Source organism: Dendrobates tinctorius, unplaced genomic scaffold (assembly GCF_039654945.1).
Source record: "Dendrobates tinctorius isolate UK_male_01 unplaced genomic scaffold, ASM3965494v1 ptg000116l, whole genome shotgun sequence".
NCBI classification, from domain to species: Eukaryota; Metazoa; Chordata; class Amphibia; order Anura; family Dendrobatidae; genus Dendrobates; species Dendrobates tinctorius.
Window position 1 is genome coordinate 34994246 of NW_027361784.1, and position 18485 is coordinate 35012730.

General features: G+C 41.0%; 1 protein-coding gene across 2 annotated transcripts in view; it reads right to left on the reverse strand.

The window, feature by feature from the left end:
• Positions 1 to 18485, reverse strand: part of KCNQ3 (potassium voltage-gated channel subfamily Q member 3) — a 269993-nt gene that overhangs the window by 15933 nt on the left and 235575 nt on the right. For both annotated transcript variants that reach the window (XM_073590351.1, XM_073590350.1), the window contains 2 exons: positions 7023 to 7225; positions 5322 to 5424 (listed from right to left, as the gene is read on the reverse strand). In XM_073590351.1, coding sequence (XP_073446452.1) covers positions 5322 to 5424; positions 7023 to 7225 — 306 coding nt within the window. The remainder of the gene's footprint in view (positions 1 to 5321; positions 5425 to 7022; positions 7226 to 18485) is intronic.

Below are 18485 nucleotides of genomic sequence, written 5' to 3' on the forward strand. Positions count from 1 at the left end.
ATTCATTGTTCTATTTGTACCATTTTTTATTAGGTTTGCGGTGATTTTTGTCTGTTTTTCGGTTCTGCGTTATTTTTCTTTTAACCCCTACATCACATATGATGTTTGGGTACATCTTAGGTACCTTTCTGTAATGAAGGCTCATTACCTGAGCCTGTGTTTTTTCCAGCAGATGTTGGCTGTGTTATTCAGGTACCATCTGTTCCTAAGCTCCGCCCACATCTGTTCACCTGCTGAATGTCGCTGTCTCACTCTGACAACAGCATTTACAGTTGGGCCCAGAGGAAGCACTGTTCTAACCACTCATCGCCCCCCCCATTACGCAATCGAGGTGTGCTGATGGGTTGTCATACCATTAAGTGCAGTATTATAGTAGTTAAATTCTTGTACATAGGGGCAATATTATAGTAGTGATATTCTTGTACATAGGAGCAGTATTATAGTAGTTATATTCTTGTACATAGGGGCAGTATTATAGTAATTATTTTCTTGTACATAGGGGCAGTATTATAGTAGTTATATTCTTGAACATAGGGGCAGTATTATAGTAGTTATATTCTTGTACATAGGGGAAGTATTACAGTAGTCATATTCTTGTACATAGGGGCAGTATTATAGTAGTTATATTCTTGTACATAGGAGCAGTATTATAGTAGTTATATTCTTGTACATAGGGGCAGTATTATAGTAGTTATATTCTTGTACATAGGGGCAGTATTATAGTAGTTATATTCTTCCACATAGGGATCAGTATTATAGTAGTTATATTCTTGTACATAGTGGCAGTATTATAGTAGTTATATTCTTGTACATAGGGGCAGTATTATAGTAGTTATATTCTTGTACATAGGGAGCAGTATTATTGTAGTTATATTCTTGTACATAGCAGCAGTATTATAGTAGTTATATTCTTGTACATAGGGGCAGTATTATAGTAGTTATAGTCTTGTACATAGGGGCAGTATTATAGTAGTTGTATTCTTGTACATAGGAGCAGTATTATAGTAGTTGTATTCTTGTACATAGAAGCAGTAATATAGTAGTTATATTCTTGCACATGGGGCAGTATTATAGTAGTGATATTCTGGTACATAGGGAGCAGTATTATAGTAGTTATATTCTTGTACATGGGGCAGTATTATAGTAGTGATATTCTGGTACATAGGGAGCAGTATTATAGTAGTTATATTCTTGTACATGGGGCAATATTATAGTAGTGATATTCTGGTACATAGGGAGCAGTATTATAGTAGTTATATTCTTGTACATAGCAGCAGTATTAAAGTAGTTGTATTCTTGTACATAGGAGCAGTATTATAGTAGTTATAGTCTTGTACATAGGGGCAGTATTATAGTAGTTGTATTCTTGTACATAGGAGCAGTATTATAGTAGTTGTATTCTTGTACATAGAAGCAGTAATATAGTAGTTATATTCTTGTACATAGGAGCAGTATTATAGTAGTGATATTCTGGTACATAGGGAGCAGTATTATAGTAGTTATATTCTTGTACATGGGGCAATATTATAGTAGTGATATTCTGGTACATAGGGAGCAGTATTATAGTAGTTATATTCTTGTACATAGGGGCAGTATTATAGTAGTTATATTCTTTTATATAGGGACAGTATTATAGTAGTTATATTCTTGTACATAGGAGCAGTATTATAGTAGTTACATTCTTGTACATATGAGCAATATTATAGTAGTTACATTCTTGTACATACAGTTGAGGCCAAAAGTATTGACACCCCTGCAATTCTGTCAGATAATGCTCAGTTTCTTCCTGAAAATGATTGCAAACACAAATTCTTTGGTATTATTATCTTCATTTAATTTGTCTTAAATGAAAAAACACAAAAAGCCAAATTGGATATAATTCCACACCAAACCTAAAAAAGAGGGTGGACAAAAGTATTGGCACTGTTCGAAAAATCATGTGATGCTTCTCTAATTTGTGTAATTAACAGCACCTGTAACTTACCTGTGGCACCTAACAGGTGTTGGCAATAACTAAATCAGACTTGCAGCCAGTTGACATGGATTAAAGTTGACTCAACCTCTGTCCTGTGTCCTTGTGTTCACCACATTGAGCATGGAGAAAAGAAAGAAGACCAAAGAACTGTCTGAGGACTTGAGAAACCAAATTGTGAGGAAGCATGAGCAATCTCAAGGCTACAAGTCCATCTCCAAAGACCTGAATGTTCCTGTGTCTACCGTGCGCAGTGTCATCAAGAAGTTTAAAGCCCACGGCACTGTGGCTATCCTCCCTAGATGTGGACGGAAAAGAAAAATTGACAAGAGATTTCAACGCAAGATTGTGCGGATGTTGGATAAAGAACCTCGACTAACATCCAAACAAGTTCAAGCTGCCCTGCAGTCCGAGGGTACAACGGTGTCAACCCGTACTATCCGTCGGCGTCTGAATGAAAAGGGACTGTATGGTAGGAGACCCAGGAAGACCCCACTTCTTACCCCGAGACATAAAAAGGCCAGGCTGGAGTTTGCCAAAACTTACCTGAAAAAGCCTAAAATGCTTTGGAACAATGTTCTCTGGTCAGATGAGACAAAAGTAGAGCTTTTTGGGCAAAGGCATCAACATAGAGTTTACAGAAGAAAAAAAGAGGCATTCAAAGAAAAAAACACGGTCCCTACAGTCAAACATGGCGGAGGTTCCCTGATGTTTTGGGGTTGCTTTGCTGCCTCTGGCACTGGACTGCTTGACCGTGTGCATGGCATTATGAAGTCTGAAGACTACCAACAAATTTTGCAGCATAATGTAGGACCCAGTGTGAGAAAGCTGGGTCTCCCTCAGAGGTCATGGGTCTTCCAGCAGGACAATGACCCAAAACACACTTCAAAAAGCACTAGAAAATGGTTTAAGAGAAAGCACTGGAGACTTCTAAGGTGGCCAGCAATGAGTCCAGACCTGAATCTCATAGAACACCTGTGGAGAGATCTAAAAATGGCAGTTTGGAGAAGGCACCCTTCAAATATCAGGGACCTGGAGCCGTTTGCCAAAGAAGAATGGTCTAAAACTCCAGCAGAGCATTGTGAGAAACTCATTGATGGTTACCAGAAGCGGTTGGTCACAGTTATTTTGGCTAAAGGTTGTGCAACCAAGTATTAGGCTGAGGGTGCCAATACTTTTGTCTGGCCCATTTTTGGAGTTTTGTGTGAAATGATCAATGTTTTGCTTTTTGCTTCAATCTCTTTTGTGTTTTTTCATTTAAGACAAATTAAATGAAGATAATAATACCAAAGAATTTGTGATTGCAATCATTTTCAGGAAGAAACTGAGTATTATCTGACAGAATTGCAGGGGTGTCAATACTTATAGCCACAACTGTAGGGGCAGTATTATAGTAATTGTATTGTTGTACATAGGAGCAGTATTATAGTAGTTATATTCTTGTACATAGGGGGCAGTATTATAGTAGTTATATTCCTGTGCATAGGGGCAGTATTATAGTAGTTGTATTCTTGTACATAGGAGCAGTATTATAGTAGTTATATTCCTGTACATAGGAGCAGTATTATAGTAGTTATATTCTTGTACATAGGTGCAGTATTACAGTAGTTATAGTCTTATACATAAGAGCAGTATTATAGTAGTTATATTCTTGTACATGTGACAGTGTTATAGTAGTTATGTTCTTGTACATAGGAGCAGTATTATAGTGATTATGGTCTTGTACATAGGAGCAGTATTATAGCAGTTATATTCCTGTACATAGGAGCAGTATTATAGTAGTTATATTCTTGTACATATGAGCAATATTATAGCAGTTACAGTCTTGTACATAGGTGCAGTATTACAGTAGTTATAGTCTTATACATAAGAGCAGTATTACAGTAGTTATATTCTTGTACATGTGACAGTGTTATAGCAGTTATATTCTTGTACATAGGAGCAGTATTATAGTAGTTATATTCTTGTACATAGGAGCAGTATTATAGTAGTTATATTCTTGTACATAGGGGCAGTATTATAGTAGTTATATTCTTGTACATAGGGGCAGTGTTATAGTAGTTATATTCTTGTACATAGGGGCAGTATTATAGTAGTTATATTCTTGTCCATAGATGCAGTATTATAGTAGTTATATTCTTGTCCATAGGGGCAGTATTATAGTAGTTATTTTCTTGTACATAGTGGCAGTATTATAGCAGTTATATTCCTGTACATAGGAACAGTATTATAGTAGTTATATTCTTGTACATAGGGGCAGTATTATAGTAGTTATATTCTTGTACATAGGAGCAGTATTATAGCAGTTATATTCTTGTACATAGTGAGCAGTATTATAGTAGTTATATTCTTGTACATAGGGGCAGTATTATAGTAGTTATATTCTTGTCCATAGATGCAGTATTATAGTAGTTATATTCTTGTACATAGGGGCAGTATTATAGTAGCTATATTCTTGTACAAAGGGGCAGTATTATAGTAGTTATATTCTTGTCCATAGATGCAGTATTATAGTAGTTATATTCTTGTACATAGGGGCAGTATTATAGTAGCTATATTCTTGTACATAGGAGCAGTATTATAGTAGTTATATTCTTGTACATAGGAGCAGTATTATAGTAGTTATATTCTTGTACATAGAGGGCAGTATTATAGTAGTTATATTCTTGTACATAGGGGCAATATTATAGTAGTTATATTCTTGTACATAGGGGCAGTATTATAGTAGTTATATTCTTGTACAGAGAGGGCAGTATTATAGTAGCTATATTCTTGTACATAGGAGCAGTATTATAGTAGTTATATTCTTGTACATTGGAGCAGTATTATAGTAGTTATATTCTTGTACATAGGGGCAGTATTATAGTAGTTATATTCTTGTACATAGGGGCAGTATTATAATAGTTCTACTCTTCAACATAGTGAACAGTATTGTAGTGTTTGTTTGTATATTGGGAGTATTATTATAGTATTTTCTTTTACAAAGGAGGAAGTATTATGGTATTTTCTTGTACAAAGCGGGTTTTATTATAGTATGGGAGAGTGTTGTGGTATTTTCACATTTTTTTGCACATGGGGTGTATTATTACAGTATTTTCTTGTATATAGCACCATTGAAGTAGTTATCTTCTTATACATACATGTATAACTCTGTTAATACAAAAAATACATCTATCTTCAACACACAATCATAAAATAATGAGGAATATGATAATAAATAATGAAAATGAAGATTTCCAGGAAACCCATTATACACATGGAATAATTTACTAGTACAGGGAACGGACCCCATGCTGCTCTACAAACTTCATATTCATGCAGGATAATAGGACGGATTTTTCCGGTATACCTAGAAGCATGGATAGCCACTTTTATAGTAGGGATTAAATCTTCCACCAGGAACTCATTACTGTAACCACCTTCAGCCATGGGATCTCCCGCTGTTCCAGCATCTACACAGGAGATAAGACAATTACCAAGTCATACTGTATGTGTAAAAGAAAAAAAATCAAAACCTTACCACATGGTTTTTTTTTTTCGAAGACTGTATTTTTTTCAAATTTTATTATATATTTACTTTTAAGAAGTCAGCACTTTTTTTTTACAATCATATATGTATCGAGTGTGTATATAAAGGTGTAGCAGGTGGATTTTGTCTATTAAAGAGATTCTCTTGGCAATAAACAGATTATAAAGTGTCCTCCTGTCGAGCCCCTCTGCAATCAGTGATTAACAGGGGAGAAACTTTGAAGTGTTTCTTTTCCTGCAGCACCCCCGCAGGTGAAGCTATGTATTACACACTGTCTCTTCGTATCAATGGGCTGTCTATGGAATACAGGACAGGCCGGGTCCTCCAGAGTGACAGAAGCTCTTTGTAACCACTGGTTTCCGTGGTCTATTATTATTATTATTATTATACATTTATATAGCGCCATTTATTCCATGGCGCTTTACATATGAAAAGGGGAAATATAGACAAGTATAATAAACATGTGTAAGACAAGGGACACACAAGTACAGAAAGAGAGAGGACCCTGCCCGCGAGGGCTCACAGTCTACAGGGATGGGTGAGGATACAGTAGGAGGGGGTAGAGCAGGTCATGCTGTGGTTCAGTAGACTGAGGATCATTGCAGGCGGTGGGCTTGTCGGAACAGGTGGGTCTTCAGGTTCTTCTTGAAGGTTTCTGTTGTTGGTGAGAGTCTGATGTGTTGCGGCCGAGAGTTCCAGAGTATGGGGGAAGCACGGGAGAAGTCTTGTATGCGGTTGTGGGAAGAAGAGATGAGGGAGTAGAGAAGGAGATCTTGAGAGGATCGAAGGTTGCGTGCGAGTAGGTACCGGGAGACCATTTCACAGATGTATGAAGGAGACAGGTTGTGGATGGCTTTGTATGTCATGGTTAGGGATTTGAACTGGAGCCTCTGGGCAATAGGAAGCCAGTGAAGGGCCTGGCATAGGGCGGAGGCTGGGGAATAGCGGGGAGACAGGTGGATTAGTCTGGCAGCAGAGTGTAGGATGGACTGGATTGGTGCCAGAGTGCTAGAGGGGAGGCCAGAGAGTAGGAGGTTGCAGTAGTCGAGGCGGGAGATGATAAGGGCATGCACTAGTGTTTTTGTGGTTTCATGGTTGAGGAATGAGCGGATCCGGGAAATATTGTTCAGTTTGAGGCGGCAGGAGGAGGCAAGGGCTTTGATATGTGGTTTGAAAGAGAGGGCAGAGTCGAGGATCACCCCAAGGCACCAAGTGTGCGGGAGTGGGGAAAGCGAACAGCCATTGACATTGATGGCTAGGTCTGGTGGAGGGGTAGAGTGAGATGGGGGAGAGATGATGAATTCTGTTTTGTCCATGTTCAGTTTGAGAAAGCGAGCAGAAAAGAAGGCTGAGATAGAAGACAGACATTGTGGGATTTTGGTCAGTAAGGAGGTGAGGTCAGGTCCAAATCAAAGGACACTGTCTGTTAAACGAATAACTGCCTAACAATGTGTATAAGAATGGGCTTTCTAAACTTAGACTTGACTTTTAGTTGTTAAAAAATAAAAAATAGAATTTTACCTTCCGAGCTTTGCCAAAAGGCATAAGCCTTCATCCTCAGGGCGGTGCGGAATCGCTCCTTATTACTCAGGGCAATGTTTTTTGGCTCTTTCGAGGGACTCTCTTCTGCACCCTCAGTATTTAGTGGAGTAAATGTTTTGGCTTTTGGGCTGCTCCCTCGTGGGTTGGATAGCCGTACCCTATCCAGCAAGCTCCACCTTTGACTGAAAATAAATAAAATATGTTCATTAGACCAGAAAGTGTCGATTTTTAGAGAAAATGGTAACTTTTTAATTAGTTTACGTCCACTGCAGTCCATCACGTTCAAGAATTTGAGGTCTAAAAAAAAAATCACATACATTGGCTTTTTTTTAGTGGATATTTCTAATATATTATATATATATTACACCAGTTTCTTATTTTTTATTTGCTCTTTCCATTTTTTTTCTAAGTGATGATTTCAGCCTAACCACCGAAGCCTCCACAGTAGCCGGACATCACCTGGTTCCTGCAGATCAGTTGTAATAATAATAATATTCCAAAATATTCTGTAGCACTTTACATTTTAGAGGGGACTTGTACAGACAATAGACATTACGGAAAAACACAAAAAGTCAACAGATGTCAAAAGGAGTGAGGGTCCTGCTCACAAGCTTACAATCTATGAGGAAATAGGGGGACGACACAAAAGGAGAATTGTAAAAAAAAATGCCTGTATTGTGCAGGACAGCCATCGATATAATACAGAGGGAGATTCACAATGTTGCTTGAGGAAGTCACCAGCCAGTATCAGTACAAGTACAGACACAGAGGGCTAATAAGTGAGAGGAGGGTGTGAACAGATGTTACGAGGGTCCTGATTTGGAAGAATATTTTGTGTGCGCAAAACAGGGAAGGTTAGATAGGAGTGGTGATAGGCCAATCTAAACAAATGCATTTTTAAGGCATGCTTAAAACTGTGGAGATTGGGGATTAATCGAATTGTCCTGGGTAGCGCATTCCAAAAAATTGGTGCAGCACATGAGAAGTCATGGTGACAGGAGTGAGAGGTTCTGATTACTGAGGATTTTAGTCTTAGGTCATTAGCAGAACAGCATGCATGGGTAGGGTGATAGACTGAGACGATAGAAGAGATGTAGGGTAGTACTGAAGCATGGAGAGCTTTGTGGGTGAGAGAGAGAGTGAATGAAGTTTATATTGAACTATGTAGCAGATGGGTAACCAGTGCAACGACTGGCACAGGGTAGATCATCAGTGTAGTGGTTGGAAAGGAATATGATCCTGGCTGCTGCATTCAGGACGGATTGGAAAGGGGAGAGTTTGGTAAGAGGGAGACCCATTAGTAGAGAGTTACAATAGTCCAGACGAGAATGAATAAGAACAACCGTAAGAGTTTATGCGGAGTCAAAGGTAAGAAAAGGTTAAATTCCAGAAATATTTTTGAGGTGTAGGTAACATGAGTGAGTAAAAGTGATTAGATAAAGGGGGTGAAGGGAAAATTTGAATCAATTATGACCCCAATACAGTGGGCATGTAGCTGGAGAGTAAGGGTAGAAACATACACGGAGATGGCAATATCAGGCATAGGTAGATTAGTGGAGGGAAGAATCACAAGGAGTTCAGTGTTTGACAAATTCAGTTTTAGATAAAGGGAAGACATAATGTTAGAGACAGTGGAAAGACAATCACTGGTACTTTGTAGTAATGCAAGAGTTATGTCAGCTTTGCTGTAAAGACTTGAACTGTATGAGCAGAATCATTTCATAATCATAGAGGATGACTGAGATAAAGAGGTATCTGAAAAATGGGGCCCTATGGTGCCCTGTCAAGAAAGAAGTGGTAGCAGCTCTTTTGGCTGTTTTATAGTTCCTCCTTCAGTGGTCAGAGAAGGAAGGAGTTATTCCTGTCTTAGCCTTGAAAGGCTGAGGTGATGATACACTTCTTAAGGATGTATACTACAAATACGCTTCTAAGACTATATATTACATATTTCCAAGATGGGAATACCTCTTTATCTCAATCATCCTCTAATGATTATGAAATGACTCTGCTCATATGTACCAGTCTATACAACAAAGGTGACAAATTATCTGCAGGAAAAAGCTTTGCTGTATAGACTGTCACGGTATGGGCAAAGTCATTTCATAATAAATAGAGGGTGATTTAAATAAAGAGGTATTCCCAGCTTGGACATTTGTAGTATATGCAGTATTCCAGCAGTATCTCAAAATTGGACCCTATTGTGACTGTCAAGAATGGAGTGCTAACAGTTCTCTCGGCTGTTACTCCTTCGGTGGTCAGAGCTGGAAGGAGTTATTTCCGTCTCAGACATGAAAGGCTGGTAACACCCCTTTAAGACTCTGTATGCAGATCCCTTCCTAGAACACAATAGAACTTCTAGGACTAAATACAAATTCGAGACATAATAGAAAAATTGCAAGTAAAACGCTGGAATTATTATTTTCGCATTTTATCCCTAATTATAATATAAAATGAAAATTGGAATTAAAAGTCTGGATGGGTGGGGGGGGCAGAAACTTTAGAATTACCATGCCAACCTGGCATCAATCATAGCAAAGAGTCTTTTGATGCATTTTTCAATGTGAGCTGGTCGGCTTTTACATTTGCGTGTTCCGTGAAGTAACTATTCCGTCCTGCCGCCAGTATTCGCAGATGTTTTGTGTACTAATGATTCGCGAGTGATAATAACACACTGTGCGCTGCCATTCATATAAAGTAAACAGTTCTATTATTGACATCGCTTCCCGTGTAATCGCAGCTTCTTATCCACTTAATAGTCAATTCTGCAGAAATTAAGTCACATTTTCATTTCCCTCCGTTAATTACATTGCACATTTTCTACATCAATAAAACCAGACAAAAAGTAAAAACAACAAAACTAAAGAAAAAAAAACATTAAGCCTCATCTGAAGCGAATCAGCCCCGTCCCCTCAACATACCGCATCAAACCAATAATGCTTACCTACTTATTCTACTTTATTATGTATAAGACATGCACTGTCAATGACATATATCATCACAGACATGTACTGCCGGTGACATACCGTATATCATCACAGACATGTACTGCTGGTAAAATACCGTATATCATCACAGACATGTGTACTGCCGGTGACATACCGTATATCATCACAGACAAAAACCAGGGGAAGAGTCTTGAGGAGATCATTTGCATATTCCCAGTGCCTTCTGGGATAAGTGAAGAGTCTCCGCGAGCTCAACGATCACTGAGTTTTGGCCGTTGCAGCTGAAAAGAGGAAATCGGAAAACCAGGGGAAGAGTCTTGAGGAGATCATTTGCATATTCCCAGTGCCTTCTGGGATAAGTGAAGAGTCTCCGCGAGCTCAACGATCACTGGGTTTTGGCCGTTGCAGCTGAAAAGAGGAAGTCGGAAAACCAGGGGAAGAGTCTTGAGGAGATCATTTGCATATTCCCAGTGCCTTCTGGGATAAGTGAAGAGTCTCCGCGAGCTCAACGATCACTGGGTTTTGGCCGTTGCAGCTGAAAAGAGGAAATCGGAAAAACCGCGCGCCTATTGTCGCGCGAAATTTGGCTCATCTTTCATCGTTTTTAAGAAATCTCAAGATGGAAGAGGCCAGGAGCCATTTGGTGAGCTGCATTTCTTGCTACATGTTCACAGATTTACCAGTGGAAAAGCCAAACTTCACATGCCACAAATGCAAGCTTGTGTCCCTGTTGGAGGAAAAGTTGCAAAATCTCGAAGAGAGGTTAGCTACGTTGAAGATCATTAAGGAAGGTGAAGAGTTCTTGGACAGAGCAGAATTATCTCTTCATGTTACAGAAAGAGAAGAAATTCGAAGTGCACCTGAAGAAACAGAGGAATGGAGACATGTGACCCAGAGAAGCAAGAGGATCAGGAGGCAGTCAGCACCCATACTCCTCAGGAACCAGTACCAGGCTCTCACGCAGGAAAACGATGAAGAAATACATCAGGATAAGACTTTGCCAACAAACAGCAACCTTGTACGCCTTCAGAGTCCTCCTGGATGGAGAAAGAAAAATGTTGTGAAGAAGAAACGGAGAGTGGTGGTCATGGGGGATTCCCTGTTGAGAGGAACAGAGGCCGCTATCTGCAGACCGGATATAACTTCAAGAGAAATGTGCTGTCTTCCAGGTGCAAAAATTAAAGATGTGTCTGACAGGATATCAGGACTCTTCAGATCTACAGATAACTACCCATTCCTGCTACTACATGTGGGGACAAATGACACCGCAAGAAACGACCTGGAAACCATCTGCAGAGACTTTGAAGACTTAGGCAAGAAAGTGAAAGAACTGGGAGCGCAGGTGGTCTTCTCTTCCATCCTCCCAGTGGATGGCCATGGAACAAGGAGGTAGAATAAGATTCTGCAGGTGAACAACTGGCTACGTCGATGGTGCCGTCAGCAACGATTTGGATTTCTGGATCACGGAGTGAACTACTTATACGATGGACTACTTGCTAGAGATGGGGTGCACCTTACGAAGACTGGAAAGCATGTATTTGGAAGTCGCCTTGCTACACTTGTAAGGAGAGCTTTAAACTAGAACAACATGGGAAGGGAAGCAAAAGACCAGAAAAAGCCATACACCTGACAAATGCTATTGAGAACTCTGCTATTAGAAGTGGAAAGGAAGAACAAAGACGAAAGAATCTAATTAATAAAAATATTGGAGAAAGAGAAACCAATCACAAACTAAAATGTTTCTATACTAATGCACAAAGCATGGGCAACAAACAAGGAGAATTGGAACTACTAACACAGGAAAAGAAATATGATGTCATTGGAATCACTGAAACTTGGTGGGACAATACACATGATTGGAATACAAGACTAGAAGGATACAACTTATTTGCAAGAAACAGACTTGATAAACGAGGAGGGGGTGTCGCATTGTATGTTCGAAACGCGTATATCTGCACAGAGATTGAAGCTTCAGAGACTGGGAGTTCTGTGGAAACTGTTTGGGTAAGAATACAAGGACAGAACAATGGAAAGGACACCATTGTAGGCATTTACTACAGGCCGCCTGTGCAAGCCGAAGATATAGATGAACTCTTTATGCATCAGATGGCCAAGTTCTCCAAAAAATATGACATAGTTGTCATGGGAGATTTCAACTATCCAGACATTTGTTGGGAATCTCTCTCAGGCAAAACTAACAGGTCAAGGAAATTCTTATCCTCTCTTGCTGACAACTTTATCTTCCAAAAGGTAAGGGAGAAAACAAGGGGAACTGCTACCTTGGATCTAATCCTTATAAACAGGGAGGAAATGGTTGAGGAGGTAAAAGTGGCTGGGACCCTAGGAGGTAGCGACCATGCTATTTTAGAATTTTGGATAACTAGAGGTGGAAGACCTGTGAAGACTCAGATGTCAAGGTTAGATTTCAGAAAGGCAGATTTTAAGGGATTCAGAAAGAGAATTGGAGGGATCCAATGGCTGGATATCCTTAAAGACAAAAATGTCCAGGAAGGATGGGAAATCTTGAAAAATGAAATTCTCAAAGCACAGTTGTTAACAATTCCGAAAAGAGGGAAGAATAGGAAGCATTTAAGGAAACCAGGATGGATGAAGACAGAACTTAAGCACATGCTAAAAAGGAAGAAAAAAATGTTTATAAAATGGAAAGAGGGAGGCATATCTAAAGAAGAATATAATGCTGCCTGCAGAACCTGCAGGGCACAAATCAGATTAGCTAAAGCTGAAAATGAACTGAGTCTTGCAAGAGATGTCAAAAGCAATAATAAAGGATTTTGGGGATATGTCAAAAGTAAAAGAAAAGTCAAAGATGCTATAGGATTTTTACAGGATGAAAATGATGAAATGGTAAGACAGGATGTTGAGAAGGCTGAACTTTTAAATTCCTATTTTGCATCTGTTTTCTCTCAGAAAGGAAATGCAACATCAACTGTTATTCACTGTCCTATTAAGGGAATAGAAGAATCCAGGATATCTATAAACAGAAAGATAGTGAGGAAACACTTAGCTAACCTAAATGAATTCAAGTCTCCAGGTCCAGATGAATTACACCCCAGAGTACTGAAGGAGATAGCAGAAGAAATTTTTGAACCCCTCTCCATAATCTTTGAAAATTCTTGGAGAACAGGAGAAGTGCCAGAAGACTGGAGAAGAGCAAATGTTGTTCCTATCTTCAAAAAGGGGAAGAAGGTGGACCCAGGCAACTATAGGCCGGTGAGTCTGACTTCTATACCAGGAAAGATCTTTGAACAAATTATTAAACAACATGTATGTCAATACCTGGATAAGAATGAAGTGATTAAACAGAGTCAGCATGGGTTTCTAACTAATAAGTCATGTCAGACTAACTTAATTTCCTTCTATGATGGTATCACTGATTGGGTGGATCAAGGAAATGCTGTAGATATAGTATATCTTGACTTCAGCAAAGCATTTGACAAAGTCTCTCATACAATCCTTATTGAAAAAATGACTAAGTATGGAATGGACAAGGCAACTGTTAGGTGGATTCATAACTGGCTTAGTGATCGGACCCAAAGAGTGGTCGTAAATGGCTGCACATCCAGTTGGAAGAATGTCTCAAGTGGGGTACCACAGGGCTGTGTCCTGGGCCCTGTATTGTTCAACATCTTTATCAACGATTTAGATGAAGGAATTGAGGGTAAACTGATTAAATTTGCTGATGACACAAAGCTAGGAGGGATAGCTAATACTAGAGAAGAGAGAGAGAGGATTCAAAAAGATTTAAATAAACTGGAGAAGTGGGCAGCAACTAACAGAATGGTTTTTAACAGGGAGAAATGCAAAGTACTACATCTGGGCAATAAAAATGAAAAAAGCATATATAGAATGGGAGGAATAGGGCTAAGTGACAGCACATGTGAAAAAGACTTGGGTATACTAATAGATCACAGACTGAATATGAGTCAACAGTGTGATGCAGCAGCAAAAAAGGCAAATGCAATTCTAGGATGTATTAACAGAAGCATACAGTCTAGATCACGTGAAGTCATTATTTCCCTCTACTCCTCTTTGGTCAGACATCATCTGGAATATTGTGTCCAGTTTTGGGCACCACATTTTAAAAAAGACATCAACAAGCTGGAGCAAGTTCAGAAAAGAGCGACCAGAATGGTGACCGGTCTGCAAACCCTGTCTTATGAGGAAAGGTTGCAGGATTTGGGAATGTTTAGTTTGCAAAAGAGAAGACTGAGAGGAGACTTAATAGCTGTCTACAAATATCTAAAGGGCTGTCACATTGTAGAAGGATCAACTTTATTCTCATTTGCACAAGGAAAGACTAGAAGCAATGGGATGAAACTGAATGGGAAGAGACACAGATTAGATATTAGAAAAAACTTTTTGACAGTTAGAGTGATCAATGAGTGGAACAGGCTGCCACGAGAAGTGGTGAGTTCTCCTTCAATGGAAGTCTTCAAACAGAGGCTGGACAGACATCTGACTGGGATGATTTAGCGAATCCTGCTTTGAGCAGGGGGTTGGACCAGATGGCCCAGGAGGTCCCTTCCAACTCTACGATTCTATGATTCTATGATTCTATACATGTACTGCTGATTACATATATCCCAGACATGTACTGCCGGTGACATATATCGTCACAGACATGTACTGCCGGTGACATACCGTATATCATCACAGACATGTGTACTGCCGGTGACATACCGTATATCATCACAGACATGTACTGCTGATTAGATATATCCCAGACATGTACTGCCGGTGACATATATCGTCACAGACATGTACTGCCGGTGACATACCGTATATCATCACAGACATGTACTGCTGATTACATCTATCCCAGACAAGTACTGCCGGTGACATATATCATCACAGACATGTACTGCTGGTGACATACCGTATATCATCACAGACATGTGCTGCTGATTACATATATCCCAGACATGTACTGCCGGTGACATATATCGTCACAGACATGTACTGCCGGTGACATACCGTATATCATCACAGACATGTACTGCTGATTACATCTATCCCAGACAAGTACTGCCGGTGACATATATCATCACAGACATGTACTGCTGGTGACATATATCAAAACAGACATGTGCTGCCATGGACATACAGTATATGATCACAGATGTATGCTTTAGTAACATCACAGGTCACACCCAGGACAGCCCCAGTCCTGCCCAATAATACCCAATTAGGCTCATTTGTGAATGGGTCTATGTAAATCATAACCCTCTTGTACCCCACCATGAAGGCCAGTTGGCATGTGAGCATGAACTAGCGAACAAGACAATGGCAGCTCTCTAAATTCATGCAATAGGGGGAATTTATTCCTTTGCAACATTTAGTATTAAAAAGTGGAGGAATATAGTCCTAGGCATATCTGTGACTTTTTGCCGTTTTTGCTTCAGTCCCGACATAGTTCTGAAAGTGAAAAGCAGTTGAACGTGAAACGTTTCCGGTCCAGGTTGGAGTGCTCCCACTTGGGGGTTTTGGGATTCCTTTCAGCTGTGCGGTTGAGGTCTATGTGGCCAGAACACAGCACCCATCTCTTATACAGTGCTGACCACAACACTTGCCTGGATTGACCAGGTGCTGATGCTGGTCCTCCACCCAGGCATGTGATCAGTGATGAATGTATGATCACCACAGTTCCCTCCCTGCATCTCCTCTTGAGGTGTGGTACCCCACTATCCAGGTAATGTGGAGACACCTGACCACACTCCAACACCTGCACCCTACACCACAAAGTAGTGTAGCAAAGCACCTTCGGCGGCTCCCTGCTTGGAGTGTAGCAAAGCACCCATTGGTGGCTCCCTGCTTGGAACACGAAACGTGCTGGGAGGTGGGTGGAGTTTAGTTCACATAAAAGAGCGGGAAGAGTTGAGTCAGTCAGTCAGTCCTCGATTCCGTCAGTGAGTGAAGATGTAGAAGGACAGAGAGTGAGAAAGAGAAGATCCCCGGGAGAGGGATGGAAGAAGGAAGTGCTGCAGCAGGCCACAGTGATCTGGGTCTGCTGGCACAGGAAAGAGACAGAGAAAGGAAGCTTGATTCTCCATTGGGAAGAAGGATTAGCACGGAACGTGAGGAGAGTAAGAGAACAAGGACCAGGGTTACAGGAGAACCCTTATCAAGTTCTAAACGCAAGGCCGGGGCCCGGTCCCTGAGGTTGTACGGATACTAATGGTCCTGCAGCAGACACCGGAGGAATAGAAGTTGTCACCACTTTATTCCCACACAAGACTTGGAGGCACAACAGCAACATACGAGAGAGCCGGGACTTAGTAGCAAGGAGTCCCCGAAGCAGGCTACAGCTGTCTGCCGTACAAGTAGAGTTCATAGGAACATCTGACAGGAGGAACTCCAGTGTAACTCAGTACTAGGAGTACTTCATTCAAAGGCGCTATAAGAGGAGATGCTCAGAAAAGGCACATATGTTGGCGGAGTGTGGGAAAGGAGTACTTCATCTTGCCTGGAAGTTGGCTGAGCTCCTGACCCGGAAGACACGGCACGGAAGCGGGCACCTGTACCACAACAGACTGTGAGTAAAGCTTTGGAACTACATGCCCTGGTGTCTCCACTTATTCCTGCGCCAACCTGCCCAGCACTGCTACATCCCTTGCGCCCGACACTACACCCTCTAAGTGTCATTTCACATACTCTGCCCTGCCCTGCCTGTGGAGGGCTATAACATCATTGCTGCACCCCACCCTCTGTCCCAGAGGATCTGTCTGCAGCGTCGGCTTACATCTTCATTGCCGAACACCACAGGTGGCGTCACGAATCACTTATAAACTTTCACCAACCTAAGCACACTGCAACAACCCCTGTTACAATGGGCGCCCAGGGCCACGGGCCGGGTCCCAGCTGCCGTGACATCTCCTATTGAAGCTCATCGGGCCCGGTACCGAGTACCCCACAGCCCTGGGAGGGCGACCCATTTCCACACTTACTTTTATGAATAAGTAGAAGACCCAGTGGTCAAATCTCCAGGTATTGGGATGTTATCCCCTTTACCATGGAGAATTCCCCTTTAAATAAATATTATATAACTAGATGGAGGTGGGATGATATCGCATCGGGAGGGCGGTAATGTCACGATGGGGGCAGGCTTTGCAGCGTTGAGAATCTCTCCCCCCCATGTGGTCACCCACCTATCCACTCTCTCTTTCCCCATGTGCTGACTTCTCCCGTCTGTGCTCTCTTCTTTGATTGACCTTTCTACCCTATGTGTTATCCCCCTTGTCATGTTCCTGCGGTAACTTGGATAGCCATCCTTTTCTTTGATGGTATATTCTTGGTATTTTTTTGAAGTTGGCGTTGATATTTGCTTTTTAAAGGGGTTTTCCCACGAATGAACGTTTATTTTAAAAATTGTCATTGTCTGACCACGTACAGAACATACCACAGCTCCTGGGCAGGGGAGGAAGCAAAAGACAATACTGACATTACAGCAGGAGATCACAGAGGATTCATTTTGTGAAGTAAAATATTTTTTAAAAACATCAGTGAAATATTTTACCTCACAAAATGAATCCTCTGTGATCCCCTGCTGTAATGTCAGTATTGTCTTTTGCTTCCTCCTCTGCCCAGGAGCTGTGGTATGCTCCGTACATGGTCAGACACAGACAATTTTTAAAATGAACTTTCATTCGTGGGTAAACCTATTTATTGTGACCGGCTTCCTCTACCTGTAGACATGTCGCGCATCTGCCGCCGGGATCAGCTGAACAATTCACTGCACCAGCACGTATTTCGCGCAGGTGCAGTAAATCAGACCACCGCCATCTTTGTGCAGATAGCGGCGGTCACATTAAATCTGCACATGCGATCCTCCTGTACAAAGATGGCAGCAGTCAGTGAATCATTCAGCTGATCCCGGTGGCAGCGTGTTTGTGACGGCGTTCCGCTGGCGGTACTGCACTAGAAACTGCGTGAGTGTGTGAGCATGAGCATGAGTGTGTGAATGTGTGAGTGTGAGAATGTATGAGTGTGAGAGTGTGTGTATGGTATGACTGTGTTCTGCTGGTGTTACAGTGCAATAGGTTGGTACCAGCAGCAGTTTCCATATTGAGACACCCATCACTTGGGTGTCCCAATATGGCAGTCGGTGAACTTCCTCCGCTTGGAATTCTGGGATACGGTGACATCTGGACAGAACAGGAAATGAAAACATTACAAGGCAATTATATAAATAGAAGGTATGCAACATTTCAAAGTTTGATTCTTGATAAAAAAAAAACTTGGTAGTTAAAAAACATTGTGCGTTTGGATTATTTCATTTCATCTTCAACTTGCTTAAGTGTTCACAATAACAGTAATTTTGACCAGGGGTGCACAAACATTTACATGCCACTGTATAGTCTAACCCTGCAGTCATATGCGTTCTATCTGTTGTCTACTTCTAGAGATGGAATTCTGCCATACAGATGAGCACAGCTGGAAACAAGGGAAGGTCAGACTACACAGGGTTCCGTTGTTGTCT